This window comes from Anas platyrhynchos, chromosome 1 (genome assembly GCF_047663525.1).
Source record: "Anas platyrhynchos isolate ZD024472 breed Pekin duck chromosome 1, IASCAAS_PekinDuck_T2T, whole genome shotgun sequence".
Classification (NCBI taxonomy): domain Eukaryota; kingdom Metazoa; phylum Chordata; class Aves; order Anseriformes; family Anatidae; genus Anas; species Anas platyrhynchos.
In genome coordinates this window covers 90,108,828-90,131,166 of record NC_092587.1, presented here as the reverse complement: position 1 = coordinate 90,131,166, position 22,339 = coordinate 90,108,828, and the positions used below count along the sequence as shown (strand labels likewise).

Below are 22,339 nucleotides of genomic sequence, written 5' to 3'. Positions count from 1 at the left end.
TACTTCTGCTCTCCAGCAAGGTTCCTCTTCAGAGATGTAGTGTAGTCTTGTGGGCTTCAGGCTTGATCTTTGTGTGTTCTGTGTTACATATCAAGTTGTTTGATGCTTTTTATTATTTTTTTTTTTTCTGGTAGAAATCAAAACCAAAAGTGGCCAGGCCCAGTTACGCCCTTGCAAATAAGCAGAGTAGTGGCTGCTATTCTATCTCTCTGTCCTCCGCACCGAATGAAGAATGGGAAGAAGTAAGAGAAACTGGAGCAGTTACGAAGTATGTATCTCTCATTTTAATGAGAAGATAAAGATGGAGCAAATTGATTTTAAAAGTTGATGGAATGAAAGCCCTGGCATGTTTGAGTTGATTTGAAAGTGTTGCGTGAAAATTGTTACAGAAATTGAAAATACCATTAAATGTAAATGTAACTATTCCTGTTTCAATCTTAATAGTTAACAAACAAGATGGATGTTACAGGATGAAAGGAAAAAGAATCTCACAGAAGTTAGGGAATACCTAAACTGTGACTGCAAGGTCATATCATGGATGCATCAGTGGGAGGGTAGGGACTTTCTGACCTCTGTGAGTGTCCCCTAAGTCCATATCACAGCAAAACAACTGCTAACTTAAGCTGAGTCTTTTTTTTTTCCTCTAAAAATGTTTTCTTTCACTGTTCTGTCATATTTGATTTTTGTATAACTAGTTGGTCATACAGTTCACTACTTATTACAGGCCCTTGGTTAACAAAAGACATGCGAAAATGAGCACATGAATGTGTAATGCAGCAAGCTAGTAACAGAGTATTAATGAATAGAAAATTACTGTTCATTCATACCTTTTGCGTATGTACCTCCCCTAGTATTTCTTCTCATTTTGTATAACCATTTGTAAATTACTTTTATCAATAGAAAAAAAAAGGTGAAGGTGAAAAGTAGTTTCCTTTTCAAAAGCTTTCTCAAAATTCCTGTGTTCTAGTGTGCAGTGTAAACACACTTACACTTCTGTAAACACTCTTAGTATTGGGTGAAGGGCTTTTGATGTAGTTAATGGCTTTAAGAACTACCATTTGTTTTCTAGAAATTATTTTCCATGCAGAACAGCCATAATAGGAAGTGTCAAGTAAAACATGTTTTTTTTGCTGTTATAATGTGATTTTTATTTTCTAGTCTGATTGTTTATCCACCCCCACCTGCAAAAGGAGGACTAGGAGTCACAAGAGAAGATCTAGAGTGTTTAGAATATGGGGAGTTTCTTAATGATGTCATCATTGATTTCTATCTTAAGTAAGTAATCATAGACTTAATTGTTTCCTTCTTCTTCAGACTTGATCTGGACTTAACTCTAACTGTAAATATCGGTCACTAAATATGCTATAACAGTTTAAAAAGAAACAGTATGATGACATGGTAAGTTTGGCTTTTTTAAAAGTTCTTGCATACTCTTAGCAGTTTTATCTGTTTCAATTTCATTCTCGTTGGCCCTCAAAAGGGCTGTGATACAGAAAAGCTGGAGAAGAAAAAAGGCTGCATGGGGACCTCACAAAACAGAAAGTGCTGAGCAGTTTTCATCAGGCAATTGAGCAAAGCAGAGGGTCTGTACTGGGTAGTTTATTTACTACGTTTGCATGAAATTTATTCTCAGCTATTCTTTGCAAGAGTTCAGGGATTTTTCTGATACGTGGCTCCTGCAGAAAGGAACATAGCTAACACTTTTTGAGGAGGTTGTGGTTGCCTTAGCAGCTTCATGCCATCCTACTTAAGTTACTTGTGAAAGTAACTTCTTGAGAACTGGCATTGTAGGCCACCATTCCCTAAAGCTGAGATTTATTTTCCTGGTGCTGACTTAAACCTAAGCAGAATTCTGGCTTTTTTGAGGGCTGTCTGCAAGAATTTCATTTAGCTTGGCATCCAGCATGTCAGTAGTAACTGTAACCAATAACAAGCCAGACAAAACTTCTAGCCTAAAGGAATGGTAAAGGAAACATGTACCAGAGTGTTTTGATGTAGCTTTACAGTGAAGCCTTCCTATCTTCTGTTCTAAACTAAAATAAACCACATAGCATGACCCTTGTAATAGCTAAAGCTCCTTCTTACCAGAAAAAGATTTGAATAAGGAATTTAATGCAATTACTGCAGAAAGCCCTCTGCTTTTTAAATTAGACTTCTTCCCATATTTTCAGTTTACATCATGCTGCAAACTGTATGATAAATGACAGTGTTACATGAGTCATCAGGTGAAGCTGAAGGCACCTTGTGTAGTGTGACTAAAATTTTAAGATCATTGAAATCATTAAAATTTTGGCCTTCTAGGATTACAGAGTAAACATTCAAGATAATGTTGGTAGTAAAATGGTCAACGGTAAAATCATAAAAAGCGAGTTCCTGAATGTATGTGTCAACTTTCATGTGCATAGCCTGTAGAAATAAAATGGACAATTTATACTACTAACCTGTTCTATGCTTTTTGAAAATGCAGAAGTATAGCACTGCATAGGCTTATATTTGGCCAGATTTTTAATCCTGGCTTAGCTGAAAAGCCCAGAAACATAACTTTGAAGATAAACGTAGCAGCATTGATACCAGAGCACAAACTTGAGATAAATGTACCTGTATTCTTAGTAGCTGGTGTCCATCCATGTGCCTGTTCAAAGTAGAGCAGACAGAAAAGTTTGGCATGATTAGCAGCTGTGAAGACAACTGATAAGTATAATCTGAGTTTGCTAAATCATTAAAATAATCGTTCTTGTTTTTATCCGTAATGATACTTTCTAAAAAGGGAATATAACAATTTCCTTCTTTTTTCTTTGGTAGATACCTGCTGTTGGAGAAGGCTCCAAAACATCTTGCTGAACGTACGCACATATTTAGTAGCTTCTTCTATAAGTGCCTGACCAGGACAGAAAAGAACTCTGAGGGAGATCCCAAAGTTTCGTAAGTTAATTTCAGATGGCATACTGACCAGAAGTAAGCTATTTGTTGCTGCTATTCAGACGTTCCACAGATTGTCTCCAAATTAGCACATAAAACAGTAATCACTGTTCTCCAAAGGGCTAGTGGTTAAATGTTGTTGCTCACTATTTAAGAATTCTTGTGTTTTTCATTAAAATCTGTGCACAATTCATACAGAGTAGGAATGAAAGTGTTACCACCTTTCTCCAACTTTGAGAGTCTTTGCTTTAGGCAATTACTTAGATTTTGATAATTTTATTATAAACTCAGAGTTTTGCAAGGTAGCACATAATTTTAAGAAGTTGTACATTTAGAAATAATTTTAGATTTACCACGTAATTCATGCTACATATTAATAATAAATTACTGTCCAATATTTTACTAAGAAATTTATCTTGCACATCAACTGTATACACATGGGATTTTTTTACACTAACATCCCGGAGTTGGACAGTTTCACAAAAAGTTGTCAATAAGAGCTTAAGAACCCTGTGTTGCTTTGCACTTCCAGCTAAGTCTGTGCAAGCGGTGGGACTGTCCGTAGCACACTTGCAGTTTCTTCTCAACACTGGTGTTTGAGAGTGCAGCTTCTTGGAGTGATCATCTGCCAAGTGTTTTTGTATTGTTTCCATCACTACGCTTGTCAAAGTTTTTTGTTTGTTTGTTTGTTTGTTTTTATCCCTGAACTGATCTTTTTTCTATTAATGAAGTCCCCATTTTCTTCATTTTTTTGGTGAACGAGGCCACTTGCAGAAAGAGGGGTGCCATCTTGTTTCTGTGTCACAGTCATTGCTCATGAAACCTCTGTTAAAGGAAAAATGTGACTTCTCGAGTATTTTCAAAGAAGTCTCAGAAATACAAGTTGTGCTTCTAAGAATGTCTCCCATCAGTTTAAGTGCCTGTCTTCTGACCCTGAATGTTCTGGGGTGGAGACAAAATGTTAAGAAACCTGTTGTGCCTTGGTCTGATTCCTTTTACAAGGCTGGACTGTCTGTAACCTTCTCATGGAATTAGACGGACACTTAATTCACTGTATTTCAAGGCCTGTAGCCGTTCTCAATCAGGAGATACATTTCGAAATTCTGGTTTTGTGTTTGGGTTTAGTCACTTGGGCTTAATGTTCTGCTGGTATATTTTTTCTGTCAGAGAAATGTCAAGAACAAATGGAAAAAGCATATAGGCATTGGGAATACGTAGGAGTACCAATCCACATACCTTAGTCTAGCTAAAAAGAACAAAACTGAACAGTAATTGTCATTTGGTTTCCGCAGAGCGGCACAAAGAAGACACAAAAGAGTAAGAACATGGACTCGCCACATAAACATCTTCAATAAAGATTATATCTTTGTGCCTGTGAATGAGGAGTAAGTCTCTGTGTTTTAAATACCTTTTACTGATATATAAAGATTAAATATTTGAATGTTACGATGATTTAAAATCTATGGCTGTAGACTTGGATAATTGGAAATGAGCACATTAGATTTTGAAGAAGTAACCACAAAGTGTGGAATGAGTAATTTTAAAGTCTTTCCAAAAGTTATTTATTAATTATCATTTTCAGTAACCTATTCATCTTTTTTCTTGGTTTTACTGCAAAATGCTTTTATATATTTCAAAATAAATTGCATCTAATTATGATGATTCCCATGCAAGTTATATTTCTATAAAGAAATCCCAGCAGCTCATGGTGTTATTGGTAAAAGGAGCAGGAGGAATACTGTACCTAGGCCTGGCTGAAGAGCTGTTCTGCATGTGGAAGTTCCAGCAAAGATGAATAGTAATTGCGAGTTGCATATGTTAAGTATCTGCAGAAAGAGATAAAGCTAGAGGCATGCCATACCCTCAGCTGTATTCAAAGCTGAGATTACCATCATAGATTATTTTATTACCTTATTTTATTTACAGTTGGATGGGTGATAAGGGAATTATAATTTGCTGTGGAAGGAATTAATATTTATTTTTTGCAGTTATGCCATAATGAAAAGTAAAAAGTGAGTGAGAGGATTTGTGTGTGATGCCATGAAGTAACATTGCAACACCAGTTACGTGTTGTCCAACAGTTGTCTATGAGTTCTCAGTGTTATAAAAATTTCTCATATCCTTTTCAGAACCAAATGTTATAGAATTTTGACATTTTTCCCCCCTCTCCCCATTGCTGGGCAGGTCTCATTGGTACATTGCAGTTATCTGTTTTCCTTGGTTAGAAGAAGCTGTATATGAGGAGTGTCCCTATCAGAATTCACTTCAGTCAGAGAAGGGGAGTGAGAACACTGTAACTGCTTCAGTGTTGGCTTTTCCTGAAGAAGAAGAAATGGATGCAAACAGAAATTTATTCTCAAAAGGTAAATGACCTATAAGAAAGTTATGTTGTTGTATATAGTTCTAATACTTTCTTAATCCTTGAAGGAGAGAGATAATGTCTTTAAAAGTATTTCAGTATCTATAAAGTATCTATACAGATGTAATATGTTTTTGTATTACCATGCATAGCAAGGACTGCACTGCATTCCTTTTGCCAGTAAGTGTGGAAAATAATGGAAGGGACATGTAAAGCGGTTGCTCAGATCCCATCATGAGTAGAAAGTTCTTTGATTTCATTAAGAATTTTATCAGGAAGGAATGCCCACGGTAACTTTGCTTTTGAAACGTTCAGAAGGGAAACAAAATTAGTTCATATTTTATTACGTTTTTTGAATGATAATAATCATGAATTTGAAAATGAAAATATTTCAGTTAGGAAATCTTTTCTTAAGACTTTATACATTTGTTCTTTTGTACTAGGTGGCAATGAAATTGCTGCTTCTGCCTCAGTCCTGGATGCAGGTATTTCTAAAGTAAGTGCCTTTCTGTGCTGACAGAGGAAATGTATTACTCAATTTCTGAAGGCTCTGAGACTTGACCAATGATTTTGCATTATCCTTTTTGCAGCTGCTGTTGTTATTTGCATGGCTTGCAGCATGTCCAAGGCACTTTGAATTAGCCTGGCATCTTCCTTTACCTATCTATGTTGCCTATGTTATGGTTTCAAATTTAAAAAAAATAATTTCTTAGCGGTTTCTCTCTTTCTGAGATGGGAGTCTTTCTGGCTTTACCTTTAAATCTGTAAAAACATTTGGGTTTATACTTGTAATTTTTGTAGGGTTAATTTTATTTTCTCTTCTCCCAGATCTCCCTGAGTAGTTCCAAAAGGCAAATTTGTAAAAGGTATGTTTGTGTTTTCATAGTACTTTTGTAACTTTTGTATCATTAAAGGGCTTATTAAGAAATTCTGCAGTGATTAATTCAGCTATTTGTCATACAGCTACAAATGTAGGGACTTGTCTGTTTTTGCTTTTTTTTTTTTTTTTTTTTTTTTTTGTGGGTTTGTTCAGCTATTAATGCTCTTGTTAAGCCGTATACAAAAAAAAAATAAATCTTTGTGTTGGTAGTGAAACACTAAACTGATTTTTTGTCATTGTTTACAGGCCTTGTATACTGATCTTAGATTCTTTGAAAGCTGGTTCCGTGCAGAAGACAGTTCAGGTTTTGAGAGAGTAAGTAACTACAGTTTCTATTATGTGAAAGAGATACTGCTGGTCATATTTCTATGTTCAAAATGCTTTCCTCTATAAAGATGTGTATTTCTGTTGCTAAAAGAAAACCCATAAACAGCCACAACAATATTATAACAGCATTACAGAGATTTGTGCCAGAAAGCTGTCTTTGTTCTGCAATAGATATAATGCAAAAATTGTAAAGTGAACAGTCTTTTGAAATTGTGAATAAATAATAATTAGAAGTAATTTTTCCCCTCCAGTTCTGCATTGGAAGGTATTTTTAAGATGCCATACCAATGCTAAATACAGTGGGATAATCACCTTTATTGACCAGCTAGCCATGCTGTATTGAATGCATCCCAATATGTAGTTTACCATGGCTGTAGTTACCTGTAGTTTACTTTGGCTGCTGGGGCACCCTCTTGGCTCACATGGAGCCCACTGTCAGCCAGCACCCCCAGGTCCCTCTCTGCACAACTGCTTTCCTGCCACTCGTTTCCCAGTCTCTACCCCTGTCTGGCATTACTCTGTCCCAGGTGCAGCATCTGGCATTTACCTTTCAAGAACTTTATGCTGTTGATGATTGCCCAATGGTCTAGTCTATTCAGATACCTCTTGAAAGGCTTCTCTTCCCTCCAGAAAGTCAACATCAACTCCCAGTTTAGTATCATTGGCAAACTTGCCACTCCTGCATCCAGATCACTGGTAAAAATGTGAAAAACAGCCCTAGAATTGAGCCCTAGGGTACACAACTGGTGATCAGCTGCCAGCGAGATGCAGCCCCTTTCACTACGAGTCTTTGAGGCCTAACGTGGAGCCAGTGTAGCGTGTACTTGCTCATCTCACAGTTGGACAATTTGTGCAGAAGGATACTCTGAGGTGACAGTATCAAAAGTCTTAGTAAAATCCAGAAAAATACATCTGCTGCTTTCCCTTGGTGATCTTACCATAGAAGGATATCAAATCAGTGAGACAGAACTTTTCTTTTGTGAACCTGTGTTTGCTGGGCCTGATGATTGTGTTATCGTTTAACTGCCTTTCAGTGGTAACCAGGATAATCTCTGTAATTTTTCCAGGTATTAAAGTTAATCTAAGAGGTCTGTAATTTCCAGGGCTTTCTCTTGCGTTCTTGTAAACTGGGATAACATTGGCTAGTTTACAGTCTGAGGGGACCTCCCCAGACTCTCAGGACCTTTGGTAGATAATTGAGAGAGGTCCTGCTATAACATCTGCTAACACCTTCAGTATTCAGGGATGAATCCTATTAGGCCCAGTGAACTTAGGAACATTGAGCTGATACAAGTGGTTCCTTATGATTTATTTCACTGACAACAAATGGGGAAGTTGATGCACTCAGTCAATGGTATTATGTAAGGGTTATAATTGGTGCAGTTATAACTGAAGTTATTCAAAAGGTGAATTCTGAATTTTTAATGGTCTAATTTTTTTTAGGGTAGAAAAATACTGCTGGCTTCTTAGGTTGAACCCAAGCAAAATCTGGGTGATAGCCAGGAAAGATTCCTTGAGTTCTTCCTTAAGCTCGGTTTTTAAAATGTTATAGTATCCTAAAAGCTTGAATAAACTCAGTGCAAATGACTTTTTTATTATTTTAAATAATTCACACATCTTTTCCTTTGTGTATTGCATTATTATGTGGTAAAGCTGCATCTGAGTGTGATAGAATATTAAGTAGTGGAGATTTTGTTGCTCCTAGTATGAATTTCTTTGTCAGATTCTGTGAAAGAAAATGATTAAAGCTATTTTAGCATTTTGTCCAGCTTCAGAACAATATGGAGAAGTATCCCAAAATGCATTAAACTTAGTCTTTTTTTTTTTTTTTTCAATAGGTACCTTGAAGTGGAATGGGAAGCTAAACGAAAAACACGTCGGGAATTCAGTAAATCAACGATGGTTGACTTCTGTCCCCGGGTGCCTAAACAAGATAACAGCAGTGATTGTGGGGTGTATTTGCTGCAATATGTGGAAAGCTTCTTCCAGGTACTAATGGAAGCTACCTTCCCTTTTTCCCCACATTACTTCAATCCTCTGTTCCTTAGGCTATTGCTCAGATAGAAGACATGATGCTCAGACTCTAAAATTGTCAAAGGCATATGAGGAATAGATAAAACCCATTCTTCATGTAGTAGCAGGGTGTCTTTGTATCTGGAGCACAGACAATTTCTCCTGTGTTTCTTAGGCAGGCTTTTCTGAGCCCATGGTTTAATACTGCATTTACATTGAAACATTTAAGATCTCTAACTATATGGATGTATTTGGATCCTATGTAGTTTACACTTCTCTGGCCTACAGATGGTACAAAGACATATTTCCTGTGCAGGTCCTCTTGTAGCCTCTTGAACTTCGTTCAGCTTTTCCATTTGCCTTTGAGTGTCTCTCTGCAGGCAACTGCATCTGCAAAGAGGTTGAATCCTTAAGAGAGAATGCACAGAGCTAAGGGAGCCTCTCTTTCCTGTTCAGCACATAAGTTTAAACATCTGCAGCCACTGGGCTTCAGACATCGTCTCTAGAATCTCCCCAACTCTTCTTCCATCTGGGCAGCCTGTGCCAGTGCCTCACCACTCAATCATGTGAAAAATTTCTTCCTAATGTGTATTTAATCTAAATCCTACCATCCTTTAGTTTTAAACAAGTTATCCCTTGTCCTACCATTACACTCCCTGATAAACAGTCCCTCCTCAGCTTTCCTGTAGGCCACCTTTAAGTACTTGAAGGCCACTGTACGATCTACCTGGAGCCTTCTCTTCTCCAGGCTAGTTAACCCCAACTCCCCTAGCCTGTCTTCGTAGGAGTGGTGCTTCAGCCCTCTGATCATCTTCACGGCCCTCCTCTGGACCTGCTCTAACAGGTCTATCTCTTTCTTATGCTGGGGGCCCCTTAGCCAAACGCAGCACTCGAGGTGGGATCTCACAAGAGCAGAGCAGAGGCGGACAATCAGCTCCCTCACCCTGCTGGCCATGCTGTTTTTGATGCAGCCCAAGATATGGTTGGCTATTTCTGGGCTGCAGGCACACCTTGCTGACTCATGTTGAGCTTTTCATCCACCAGTCCAGGTCCTTCTTTGTGGTTCTCATCTCTGTCCACTCATCACCTTGCTTATATTTGTGCTTGGGGTTGCACCAGCCCAGGTGCAGGACCTTGCGTTTGGCCTTGCTGACGATCATGAGGTTCCCCCAGGCCTGTCCAGGTCCTTCTGGATGGCATCTCTTGCCTCCAGCATGTCGACCGCACCACACAGCTCGGTGTCATCCGTAAACTTGCTGAGGGTGCGCTCAGTCCCACTGCCCATGTCACTGACGAAGGTGTTAGCGTCTGTCCCAGACTGACCCCTGAGGAACACAGCTTGTCACTGGTCTCCACCTGGGCATGGAGCCATTGCCTGTGAGTCTTGGAGTGCAACCAGCCCACCAATTCCTTACCCATAGAGTTGTCCATCTGTCAAATCCATGATTCTTCATTTTAGAGAGGTCCTGGGCAACCTGCTCTAGTTGGCCCTTCTTGAACAGGGAGTCTGAACCCGGTGACCTCCAGAAGTTTCTTACAGCCTCATCCATTCAGTTATTCTTTGATAGAGAGGTTGAGCTATTGTGTAGGTACAAGACATTTTTTTATTTTTACCAAAGCTACTGAGCTTCCCGTTCTCTAACAGCGTGGCTGTGTTCTCATTGCAGAAGCAAGGCCAGGTGGTTGTAGTTTGTTCTCAACATGGCTTATAGACCGCACATCATGATGTAGTTTCTCACTTTTTTTTCAATTTATTGTATACTTTATTCACAGGAAGGAGAAGGTGAAATGTAAGCATGGTAAAAGAATGACAAGGGGAAGAGGAGCTAAAAAAACAAACAAACAAACAAACAAAAACTTTGGCAATTGAGCTGTGGTATTGTAGTCTTATTGCCAGAGCTATCAACCTCTTCCATCCATTTAAATTTGCTATCCTCTTTTGTTCCGAATTTTCCCCTCTCATGGCCTGCTAGACCTGCTAGCAGTGTTCTTGCTTCTTTGTTCCATTCTATCAGACAGACCAGCTCATGACAATAAAAAACATGCGTGAGGCCTCAGAACCTCCTCTTGCTTGGCTGCTGTATGTTTGACCCTTCCCAATAGTGTGATCGTACACATCTTGTGACTGAAGTGTGCATGTCCAGTTGTATTACAGTACTTGGAATCAGTCTTGAATATGAGCTTATACTGAAGTATCTTTAAGAGAAATGATGTGTTTTGTGTTTACCATGAGTAGCTTGTGGTTTGTATGTATATGATTACCGTAGAGGAACGAGAATTTAGCTTTGAGCTCTGTTACTATGTCTCGTGGTAACTTGTTTGTGCGTGCATGGTCTCAGCAGTAATGGAAGACTTTGAAAATGTTTTTGAAGGTCACTCTAGGAAATTCAAGCTGTAAATATTTCTCTCTTTTTTTTTTTTTTTTTTTTTTTTTTGTTACTAGAATCCCATAGTTAACTTTGAACAGCCGGTGCACCTGGAGAAGTGGTTTCCTCGTCAGCTGATCAGAAGCAAAAGAGAAGAAATCCGAGACCTGATCTTGCAACTGTACTTTCAACAGCACAGTGGCAGCAGTAGCTAATAAATGGAATCAGCCAGATTCAATTCACCTGGCAAAGATGTTGCTGTATGAAGTAACTAGAACTCTGCTTAGCAGAATTTGGGCTCTTTCTACCTTGCAAGGAAGAAAAAAATTACCACAAGAAGTATTTTGTTTGTTTGTTGTGTATTTATTTAAAGAATTATTTTAATTTGGATGCAGTTATGGGCTGAAAAGAGAATGTTGTAGATAAGTGTAAATATGTAAGTTAAAGCTAATACATGTAAGTTGTTAACTGATTTTTTTACTTGGAGTATGAAAATGTGTACAGGTATGTGCCACAAAGATGTAAAAATATTTTGATCTTTTGGAGCCTGTTCTTTGTAATTCTACTTAAACATAGCTCAGAGCTGGATGAGCACATAGGAGTCAGGCCTGAAGACAGGATTTTGACCCTATTAGACTGTATCTCTACTTTGCAGTTCATACAGATAGAATGAATACTATGTATTGTTTTAATTTAAGTATCTGATATTGACTCTTTTTAGAGCTGTATTTTTTTTAGTTTGGTTTCTGATTACATACAGAAATAGTCTGCATGTTTCAGAATATTCTGGTGAGATTTGAGACTGCTGAGTTTTGATTTTTTTCCTCCCTGAGCATTTTCATCATAAAAATTGATTTCAGTGAATTGAAGACATTTGAGAGTAAGATCTGAAATCTTTTAAAGCCAGAAGTAGACTCTTCTGAATGTCTTCTGTGATTTTTTTTTTATGTCAAATTATAGAAATCTTGCTCTAAAAGTACATGCTGGTACAATACATGCAGGCAATAGTTTTTACTCTTTTTTGCCTTATTTTTGGGAATTATTCCTGTGATTATCAAGGCATCATTTGCATTAAAAAGGCAAGTAGATTGTGGCTCAATAAGTTTGAGATATTTCACTGAAAGCCTGTTTTTATTTAGAAAGGACATTATTACATATAATATCTTGAAGACATTACATTTATGTATTAGACAAACAGGATTTATACTTTGCTCAGGAGAATTGAGTAAAGATACCCAAATGTTCAAGTGTTTGAACTCAGGACTTGATTTGATAAACTAGCACAAGTTTATCATGGTCTACATATAGATTTATGTAGTTTTTCTCAGACAGTGATCATGGAAAACTTTAATAACATTTTGATATGTGCACACTTTTTTTCTGTAGTTATACACGATAGAAGGTGGCTGTTTTAAGAGGATGCTTTCTCCTATTCCTCACTGTAAGTAACTTTGTATCACAGTAAGCTTCAGAAGAACCATGTTGCAGAGAAACACCAAAACCACCTTGTGTCATAAGTGTATCTGCAAAACCAGAGATGTTAAAACTGGAGGTAGGCTAGAGAGTAAAAATAAAAATTTAGGGCAACCCAAAGGTGTGGACAATTTTATGGTATCACAGAATTCTCAGGACCCTTTCCCTCACGGCAACTCCAATACCTAATGTTTGGAAAATCCAGTCATTATTTCAGGTTCTGTACTGTCATTCAAAAAAAAAAAAAAAAAAAAAGACAAAAACCAGCATTGTTTCTCAAACCAGGAAGCATTCCTTCTGGAGAATAGAAACAATTTTAAAACCTAATTTTCTGAGTGCAGTTACTTTATGTACAACTGTGGGCAGCCTAGTGCAATTACCTTGTGTTTTTGACTTAGGTTTTGCTTTAATTCTATATCCTTATCACTACCCTCCACCAATATCTGTCCCTCTCATCCCAGAGTTTTTGTGACTTAGATCCAATAAATCTCATCACCACCATTACTTACACGGATAATCTTTGTATTTATTATAAGAGATAAATGATAAAATGCAGAAATGTGTACCCTTTCTCTACACCTTTTCAATTGATGAATATATTCAACGTTCCCTTACTACAAATTTGGACTTTTCTTACGGTATAATTAGTCTATATCATGAAGCAATATTTGTTCTGTTTTAGATTGACTGGTTTATAGATATTTAAAAACAAAAGTTATGTATACACTTTTCTAAATTGATTTTGTAACAGTAAAGGATTACCTTTGTAGATTGATGTTAGATACGTGCTATGCGAATGCCAATACATTTGATATTAAAATCTCCAGATGTTGCTGAACACGAATGTCAACCATTCTTTTCCCTTCTGCCACAAATAACTGGTGAGCTAAGTGTAAGATAGTTCATCCTGCTGCATTTAAGGTATGTACTTAGTATGTCTCTCTTAATTCAAATTTGTTTCAAAGTGATTATTTGCTCTGAAGTCCTTAAAAAGGCACACAGCTAGTTCACAGCGTCTGTGGCAAGCAAGTCTGCTTTTTGGCTTGTCAGACATAGTTTTCTGTAGTCTTTTCAGTTTTCTGCTTAACAGTATGGACAGCCTGAGTGATAGTTGGGGAAATGCGTGGATCCAACAGCCTCAGCCCACATTGTTCCAGCCATAAGCATTTAACAGATAATGTGGTGAATACTAGAAGTGTTCGTGGGACAAGTTGTACTCCATGTACCTTTGTTGGTGGCTTTTGTTTGTTTGTTTGCTTTTTTGTTTGTTTGTTTCTTTTTAATTGCTAGAGCTCTCTAGAGATAACTTCTGGCAGTGCTCTTTTATGCGGAGTACTGGACAGACTCAGGGCTCTTTGTGCACATCTGTGTCTCCATTTCGTTTATCAATCCCTGTTTAACTGAAATAGAGTGGTGTGATACTTAAAGGCAAACCAATCTTTGTAGGGCTCTTTAATGTATACTTTGCAATTTGTTTTCAATTGTTCTCATGAAATGTTAAACATAGCTAAAAGAAACTGCCACAATCTGGCTGTGTGGGACCTGAAACTGGCTTCCATAAAGAGATCTGACTCATGGAGTTTGATTTAGGGTACTGTTGGCAAGCGTGACACAAGAAACAAGGCTGAAGAGAAATAACTTGTAGGAAATAAATCTTCCAGGAAAAATATATATACAACAACAACAACAACAACAACAACAACAACAACAAAAACTTCTTTTCATCAAGCACTGGAGGACTGAATCATGAAAACGTGAGTGTACTTTAAAAGGTATCTGTCAACTGGCAGGCATAGATTCATAGCAATCTCTCTCTCTTTCTGGGACTCCCCTCCTGGGATTTGACCCTGAAATGAGGTCGCAATACTCAGTAAGTACTATACCTTACAAAATTAGGAGGACTCAAAAGTTACAGTGGCAACACTTGTCTTGGTTGTGAAGGGAGTTGAAATATTTCCTCTGGCAACCCCTTCCAAAAAAAAAAAAAAGGGCTCATAGGTTTCTAGATTTAAAAGCAAGAATTGTAGAATGAGACATGGAAGATCTCAAAAGAGCAGAAAATGCTTCTGTTGATGGTCAAATAAAACCAAGACGAACAGCAATAAATCTGTCCAGGAGGATTGAAATGAGAAACACCAAAGATGAAGCACAGGCACGGGGATCATCTTTGACTGTCAAACAAGGTAAGATGTATTCACCTGATTCAGAAAAGGAGGAATGCTAGAAATAAGTTTATGTATTATGGACAGAGTAAATAATGAAGTGTTAGATTACTTTGGTTGACCTCACTTCCTGATTTTTCTGGTCCAAATATTTTACAATACTAGATGATGGAAGAGGTGGTAGTAGGACAAGCCGTGCTGGGCTGATCTGCTCAGCTGGAAAGCTAAGCAGCCTCAGGCCGTGCTTATTCTTGGGACATGGTTCACCAGAGAGCTCCTGCTACCAGGGACACAAGCAAAAGGCAGTCATGGAGAAATGCTGGCAACAGCAAGCACAGAAACCTAATGAGTGAAAAGACTTAGTCTAACCTGATTGTCTTGGCTAAACTGATCAGGAATTTTGTTGGAGAATCCTGTCACATACCATGAAGTCGCTTGCTGTAGTGCAGGCACAGGAGACAATTTGTAATCTTGGTGTCATGCTGTTTTCCTGAAAAACAGGGAGCTTTTAAGCCATCATGCAACCCCTTGATAGAAGTATTTAATTAAGGTATATTTTCATCTTGCGTTGTTTAGCTACAGATGGATGGATTTAGCTTTTTGAATAAAGTGTATCTGAAAAACTAAAATTTAAACTATGTGCATTATAGCAGAATTTCAGGACTGTTATCTTGTAAAGTACTATGAATCGGATAATCACATCTGTTATATTTCCTTTTCAGAAATATAGTGTTAGAAAATTGGCTTTTTATTATCAGAGGTGTTGACAGGACCTTGGTCTTTACTTTCCCCTCTTTTTACCAGCAAGAATATACTTTTCCTAAATACTTTTGAACAGATGCAATCTGGCTGATGGAAATGAAGAATTAACAGTATTCTTATGCAACACATTACTCTAAAGGTCCTAGTCAAATCAAGGGAGGCATTCATTTTTGAGGGTTACTTTGAGAAATTTATTCCAGGAGTTGTTTTGCTTGTTTTAATAAACTTTAAATGATGATTATGCTTTCTTAGCTATGCATTTTGCTGTCATAAAGGCCTAGAAGGAGATTTGTAGCTGTTGCAAATTCAAATTGCAGTGCTGAAATTAGCATTGAATATCAAATTGATGCTTTGAACTAATACAAAAAAAACATGAAATTAAATGTTTAGAATACTTTGTCACGCAGAGGCTGACATAGCCGTACCATCGAAAGCTATTACATTTTGACAGAGAGATAAAGCAGGTAGTTTTTATACTATCCAAATTCTGATTGCGTTTGAGTACTTTGTTGCTGAAAAAGCCAGCAACACTAAATATGAAAACTCTCCAGGAAAGCTTTGTACTATTTTTCATACTCTTCATACTTCAAGCTCACACGTTCTGAGAATGTTTTCTAAAAGGATTAGTTACGATGCTTTCTTTAGGTGAGTTAGCCTCTGCCTTTGTAAATATGTAAAGTAATTCTAGTTTTGATCATTTGCATTTTCCCAGGGTAATGGAAGCAATGGCAGTCATGACATTGAAAGCACCCACATCTGCAGAGGGTTAAAGAAGGGCTGGTGTGTGTTGCTGAATCCAACATTGTAGTACAGGTACCTAAGCTAGCCTCAAAAGTTTATGGGCAGGAAAGCAGGATTGTTCCTATGCCTCACCTCATAGGTACTGTTCAATTTACAGTTTCGGTGTGGTGTAGTGTGTGTGTACTGCTGCTGCCAGTTGTGTAGCTAGCTTAACAGAGCCAGCCAGGGTGAAGAGTGCTGGTTTGATGTATCTGAAATGTCTGATTCTAAGAAAACTGTTCGAGGGTGTCGTAGCAGCTCAGTGGTTTAATATAAAGTATAGTTTAGTAGTTTTGTGGAAAAAGGAAAAGCATTTTTTTTGGTATCGAAAATACCATCCAAAGTCTGTTAGATGTCATAAGACAGAGTCTAAAAGTTTCCTTTGATTCCTGTGAGTGTCCTGTTTGTAATGCCAGGGATTATCAGTGCTACCTGAATCATTAAGAGTTCAGCAGAGCAGCCAGAACAGAGGAGTCAGCACTGTATACCTCAGGAGCCCTGTGCTATCGCTCAGCAGACCATCATCTGGGAAGCCTTGGGAATATTTATGCAAAACCACTGCCCAAAAGTCACCTCAGTGAAACCAGCTGTTAGCTCAGATACATCTGAATGCAGTATCCAGCTAGTTCCAGGTAATGCCACCCAGGAGGCAGCCCCGCCACGTTTTTTGTAGTGGTGTGAATGCTGCCTGCCATTGCGGGTTGGCCTCAGTACACGTTTCCACAAGGAGCTGACGCCTGGACAGGAGGGAGCTGAGAGAGCTGCTGCTTTCCTACACCCTGTGTCCTCTCTGCAGCTCTTCTTAACTGATCGCCTCTTCAGGTATCAGCACAAATCTGTTCTTAATGCTCATCTCAGATTATATCTGAACAGAAATGAAAGAGTCGCGATTTGCCCTGATTTTATCCTGAGGGAAGCAGATGTTGCGGGATGCAAAAACCAATGTTTTAGCAGCACAAGATTTCCTGCTTTAGCACAGACTCAGGCAGCAGGGCTGTGTTACCTCTGTCACCAGCAGAAACTTACAGAAATACTGCTTCAGTCTTACCCACATATGCATCATTGCTAAAGCAAGTTGCTGCATTTTTAGATACATATACTTGTACAAGCAAAAGATAAAGCTCACTGAGACCTGCTGGAGAGTAGCATGCTCACATTGATGTTTTGTGGCCAGCTGGATTTTAAAAATGGACAGAAATTGAAGGGCCAAGGCAAAAACATGGTTAATTAAGTGTGAAAGGTGCTGTCCTTATTTGGACTGTCGGTTAATGGTATGACAAGCTCTGGTAAAGAGCTTAGCTGGCCAGATTAAAATTAAAAAATTGTCTCAGTCCATCTGCTAGCTCCAAGGCATTTACTTCCATCACCTTTCCTTGTTTCTTCACTGAAGTGGAATACTCTCCTTGAAAAGATCTTTCCAAGGATGTCTTCTTTTTTTACCTAATGTTTTTTCCAAAGACAACTAACTATATGTGACATCAAGACATTTTCAAGAAGGGCAATGCGCTTGGTTGTTTCAAGGAGACGTTAAAGACAACAGCTCTTTGCTAAAAGGGATTTTTTCATCTTTGCCTATTGGTTTTTGGACACAGTTAACTATGTTTGCCTTCATTTGGAAAATCTCTCTCTTTCTTTTGGTTTTGGGAGTGATTAAAGGAGATCTTCAAGCAGTTGCAGGTAATGCAGAAATCTTCTTTATATTCTTGTTTTCAAGGTTCTACCCTATTAAAGCAGTGTGTAGAAATAAAAATGTCTCTTAATTGAACTGAAAGAGGCTAATACAGAAAAACATTTGTTCAAATCTGTGCTGTGATATCGATGTAGATACGGAGTTGTTAGCGTGATTTCCAAAAGAGATGACTGTTGTTTTAAGAGCAGAGTGTAGGTACAGGATGCAAGTTTTCCCAACTTTGAGAGACTTTAATAATGATAAGCGAGTTTTCTATTTGGTGCTTTTTTCTTTAGTAATTTTGTATTAAACCAACAACAACAACAACAACAAATCTTCTGTCTCCTCTACATGGACAATGAAGATGTGTCAGTTTGGGTAAAGATTGGAGTTCTGCCTTAGTGACCTTGTTTGATGTTCCCTTCTCCCTCCAACATACCATCTGGTGGTGACCTTCTGCTTTAGAGCTGATTATTAATTTAGCATCAAAATAATCATCATCTTTTGGTCATCAGAGTCAAAGGTGCTATTGACTTTGAAGTTGCAGAATGAAGTCATAATCTGTAGGGTGAAAAATGCCATACAATTACTACTGTTCTTTCTGTAATTAATTATTAATTTTGATTCTTTTTCAGCTGTTTTCTGGGGAAACAGTTGAAGCAGAAAGGTTGAATTCACTAATTTCAGGTCAGCTGTCTGTGGAGGTTAGATAATTAGATGGTCAGACTAAAACTAAATAGACACATTCACCCCTCTGCTCTAAAGTTTCCTCTGAAGTGACATGGAACAATTCACATGAGAGGAAATTTTGAAAGAGCTAAAAAGCTAAACCCCTTTTTTTCTTCTCCCACTCTGCTGTCAAGTAGGCACCTGTCAAATGATGATAGAAGGTGAACTTGCTTTCTGTCAGTTCAGGCAGCTTTCTTCATGCGTTGGTTATAAGTGTGGAAAGAATGTATGGAATAAGGGGGCTTTTACATTAATTATGTCTTCCATTCCCTGTCCTGAAACTTTCAAGCACATGCTTATTGACACATATACTCCCACTGGCTTAAGCCAAATCACAAAAGGGAAGTTAAACACAAAACATCAGCATTCACAGGGCTACGGCATGTTATTATTTGATGGGATACTGTAAAAGAAGTGAAGTTTGTTTATAATAGTGCAGTCATATGGATAGCTTTTGGCTTGTTAACAGAAAAAAAAACAGTTATGTCCATCAGAGATTGGAGCGATGGCATTAAGATACGTATGATTGCATCTGAGAAATTTGTATGTGGTTTCAATTTTACAGCAGAAGAAAAACAAGCTAAAGATGGAAATCAAGCTTCACCAACCCCTCAGCTCAGTGTCTGGCAGTTAGCAAGCCCTTCTCTGCCTCCTGAGTTGAAAAAGCTTAATGGCATGGTGGAGGCTGAACAGGTCAACAAGCGTTTGCTGTTTCGAAGGAAGCGGTCCATTCTGTTTCCCAGTGGAGTTAAGATCTGCCCCGATGAATCTATTGAACAGGCTATTGCCAACCACCTGAAATACTTCAGACTCAGAGGTAAGTGAGCATAAAGATCATACATCTCTTTGGAAACTGATAGCATTTATTTGTAATAAAAAATAGATGAAACTTTTAAACGTAACGCTATGCAATAGGAAATGCATTATTACACACAAAAAAAATAATCTTCTGTGACAATTTTCCTTATGACAGGTGTTCTGAGCTCATTTTCTTTTAAATCACTTTCTGACTACGCTCATATCATAAAAACTCTCAGTCCCTGAAATCAGTTAACATTTAATTGTTGTTAATAGTTGTTCAACCTTTCTCATAGAACAATTTGAACGGTCAGAAAAATGGGCAGTAGGTACAAGTCAGCTAAATGGCAAAGCTGATTGTTTTTATTTAGTGTTTTTGAAGTGCTAGTAGAACTCAGAAAGGGATCTTTCAGAAAAGAGTCAAGTCAGAGACATTGGTCTCTCATGCACGTGACTTTTGGCTGTGGCTGGCTGTTCTCTTGCCTAGAAAGCCAATCTCGTGTGTCAGGCTGTGGTGTAACATAGCTGAGGCCTTTGTTTTAAGATACAGAAGCTGGTGTGAAAGAATTTGTTCTGAAAATCTGAAATATTCTCAGTAACAGCCTCTTTCGTGAGTTGGGATATTACAGCAGTGTGATGTATCTTAACAGTCCTGTCTGAGATGATTGGAATAAAGTGCTTTCTGGCATTTGTGGATCTCTGTAGAGTAGTATTCAAACACTTTATTGCATCTTACAATGTTTTCCCATAGTCTATTGGTTAAACAGGGAAGAGCTGCGCTCACTTAAAGGTGGAGGAAACACCTTCAGAGATGTGTTTTTGCATTTCTAATTAACATTTATTACAATGTAATAGATGTAACCTAGTTTTTTGTTTTGTTTTTTTTAAGAAAAAAAAATTGAAAAAGGTCATACTGCCTTTTGTGCCCTCATTGCTGTTATGTTTATGTCATCATACTAATGTCATCGATGACATTAAATCACTGATCACTGATGACTAAATCACTTTGACCAATAATTCTACCCTACACGACTTGCCTAAGGCCTTCCGCAAAGCCTGAGATGAGGCAGGGTGTTGAGCCTGTAATCTCTGTGTCCCACACCTCCACCTTGAGTGCTGGATCAGCCTTTCTGCTCACTAGATGAATGCCTCTCTCTCTCAGCAGTCACAAGATGAAAGCCATTCTATCACTTTGCGGCTGTGGGAGCCCCGTTTGCAGACTTGTCTTTTCAGCACTAGCTGTGGTAATGATGCTACGCTCTGAGTAAAAATTCCTCTTTCCAGATAAAGTTCCGGAGGCCTGTATTAGTGTCAGTGTGCTACCATACAGGGACTTAAAGAGACAGTTTTGAGCAAATGGGCTGATCTTTACACCTCTGGGACATTTGTATTGTATTGTTATTTGGATTAATGATATTGCATTGCTTTGATCATGTTGGGCATTTAAAATTACAGCTGGACTAAAGTGACAGAATATGATGTCTGTAGAGAGGTCTGTTTACGGTCCAGTGCAAAAAGAAGCAGATTACTAGCTTCTTTTATTGCCACTGTCTAGGAATTAGTTTTACTTTGCTCTGGTGAAGTCTCCCTTGAGCCACAGTATATATGCATCTAGGCCTAGCAAAGGTATTTGAAGTATATTTGAGTCAGTTGGGCTCTTTGTTTTCTTTTTGTCTTTTGAGACACGTCTTCTTCCAAGGCCTGTTGGAGATGGGAGGTTTGGCTTCATGTAGTTTGAATCATGCATTCTGTATTTCTCCCTTCAGAGCAGTGAAAAACAATTAAAACCAGGAATTACTGAGTGTCTGTGTAAAAGTAAACATAAAGAACGTATTTGGAGAGCAAAGTGGAATTATGTGGGATCAGAGCCGCATTCAAAGATCGACTTGTGCCCAGCCTGAGTGAGACACTGACATTGATTATGCAGCTTGACAGGCTTTGCAAGTGTCTTGTTTATGTCTGTCCAGTAGCACTCAACGTTGTTTTGCTCCAAAAGGATCCGTGCGATGTACTTTGACTGCAGTCACCCCTCAATTATATGTGATATAGGAGTGTAGGCAAATACCAAGTAAGCAAAAGTCTGAGTGATAGTAAAGAAAAAAAGATCTGTAAATTAGGTTGTAAAAGCTTATTTAAAACTTAATGATCCTAGGTTGAGCCAAAGGTCCACCTAGGCTTTCTTTCTGCTTTCCTACGGGACTTCTGGCTTCCATGGTCCTCAGTGACTTCTTGAGCAGAGATGCTTTGTTCACCCTTAGCATGTTACACTTTTGAAAAAGATCTCTACGAGAGAGAGAATTATAATTAGCAACAAGTCTGGCAAGGCCTGGTTCAAGCAACCTGTCATCTTCATTCTGTTAGCAGCAATACACTGCATCATAGCTATTTGGTTAATCACATCCTGAGTAAATGCACCTGAGGTAAGTGAGAGCTGATGGTGCTGTTACTTTTTTCATACAATCATAGAATGGTTTGGGTTGGAAGGGACCTGAAAGCCCATCCAGTTCCAGCCCCCTGCCATGGGCAGGGACCCCTCCCACCAGACCAGGTTGCCCAAAGCCCCATCCAGCCTGGCCTTGGACACCTGATGAGGTATCCACAGCTTCTCTGGACAGCCTGTTCCAAAGCTCCATCACACTCACAGTGAAGAATTTTGTTTGATCTAAAGCTCCCCTTTTTGAGTTTAAAGCCATTAGCCCTTGTCCTATCACTATACCCCCTGACAAAGAGCCTTCTCTTCTCCAGGCTGAACAACCCCAATTCCCTCAGCCTGTCTTCCCAGGAGAAGTGCTCCAGCCCTGATCATCTTCATGGCCCTCCTCTGGACCTGCTCTCACAGGTCTATCTCTTTCTCATGCTGGGGGCCCTAGATCTGAACACGGCACTCTTGGTGGGGTCTCAGGAGAGCAGAGCAGAGGGGGGGCAGTCACCTCCCTCGCCCATAAACTTGTTGAGGGTGCGCTCACTCCCACTGCCCATGTCACTGACAAAGGTGTTAGACAGCGTCTGTCCCAGACTGACCCCTGAGGAACACAGCTCACCACTGGTCTCCACCCGGGCATGGAGCCATTGCCTGCAAGTCTTGGAGTGCGACCAGCCCAC

The 22,339-nt window shown here is 38.7% G+C and overlaps 2 protein-coding genes across 10 annotated transcripts in view; both read left to right on the top strand.

The window, feature by feature from the left end:
- SENP7 (SUMO specific peptidase 7) overlaps window positions 1-13,175 on the top strand; it is a 39,552-nt gene extending 26,377 nt beyond the window's left edge. For all 8 annotated transcript variants that reach the window (XM_072023727.1, XM_072023754.1, XM_072023764.1 and 5 more), the window contains 10 exons: window positions 135-268; window positions 1,159-1,275; window positions 2,803-2,922; window positions 4,212-4,304; window positions 5,104-5,282; window positions 5,722-5,774; window positions 6,107-6,144; window positions 6,405-6,473; window positions 8,324-8,474; window positions 10,942-13,175. In XM_072023727.1, the coding sequence (XP_071879828.1) occupies window positions 135-268; window positions 1,159-1,275; window positions 2,803-2,922; window positions 4,212-4,304; window positions 5,104-5,282; window positions 5,722-5,774; window positions 6,107-6,144; window positions 6,405-6,473; window positions 8,324-8,474; window positions 10,942-11,079 (1,092 nt within the window). In that variant the 3' untranslated portion in view covers window positions 11,080-13,175. The remainder of the gene's footprint in view (window positions 1-134; window positions 269-1,158; window positions 1,276-2,802; window positions 2,923-4,211; window positions 4,305-5,103; window positions 5,283-5,721; window positions 5,775-6,106; window positions 6,145-6,404; window positions 6,474-8,323; window positions 8,475-10,941) is intronic.
- Window positions 13,176-18,907: 5,732 nt separating this feature from the next.
- The window catches only part of LOC101790632 (interphotoreceptor matrix proteoglycan 2), a 55,900-nt gene continuing 52,468 nt past the window's right edge, over window positions 18,908-22,339 (top strand). For both annotated transcript variants that reach the window (XM_072023721.1, XM_072023720.1), the window contains exon 1: window positions 18,908-19,256. In XM_072023721.1, coding sequence (XP_071879822.1) covers window positions 18,923-19,256 — 334 coding nt within the window. In that variant the 5' untranslated portion in view covers window positions 18,908-18,922. The remainder of the gene's footprint in view (window positions 19,257-22,339) is intronic.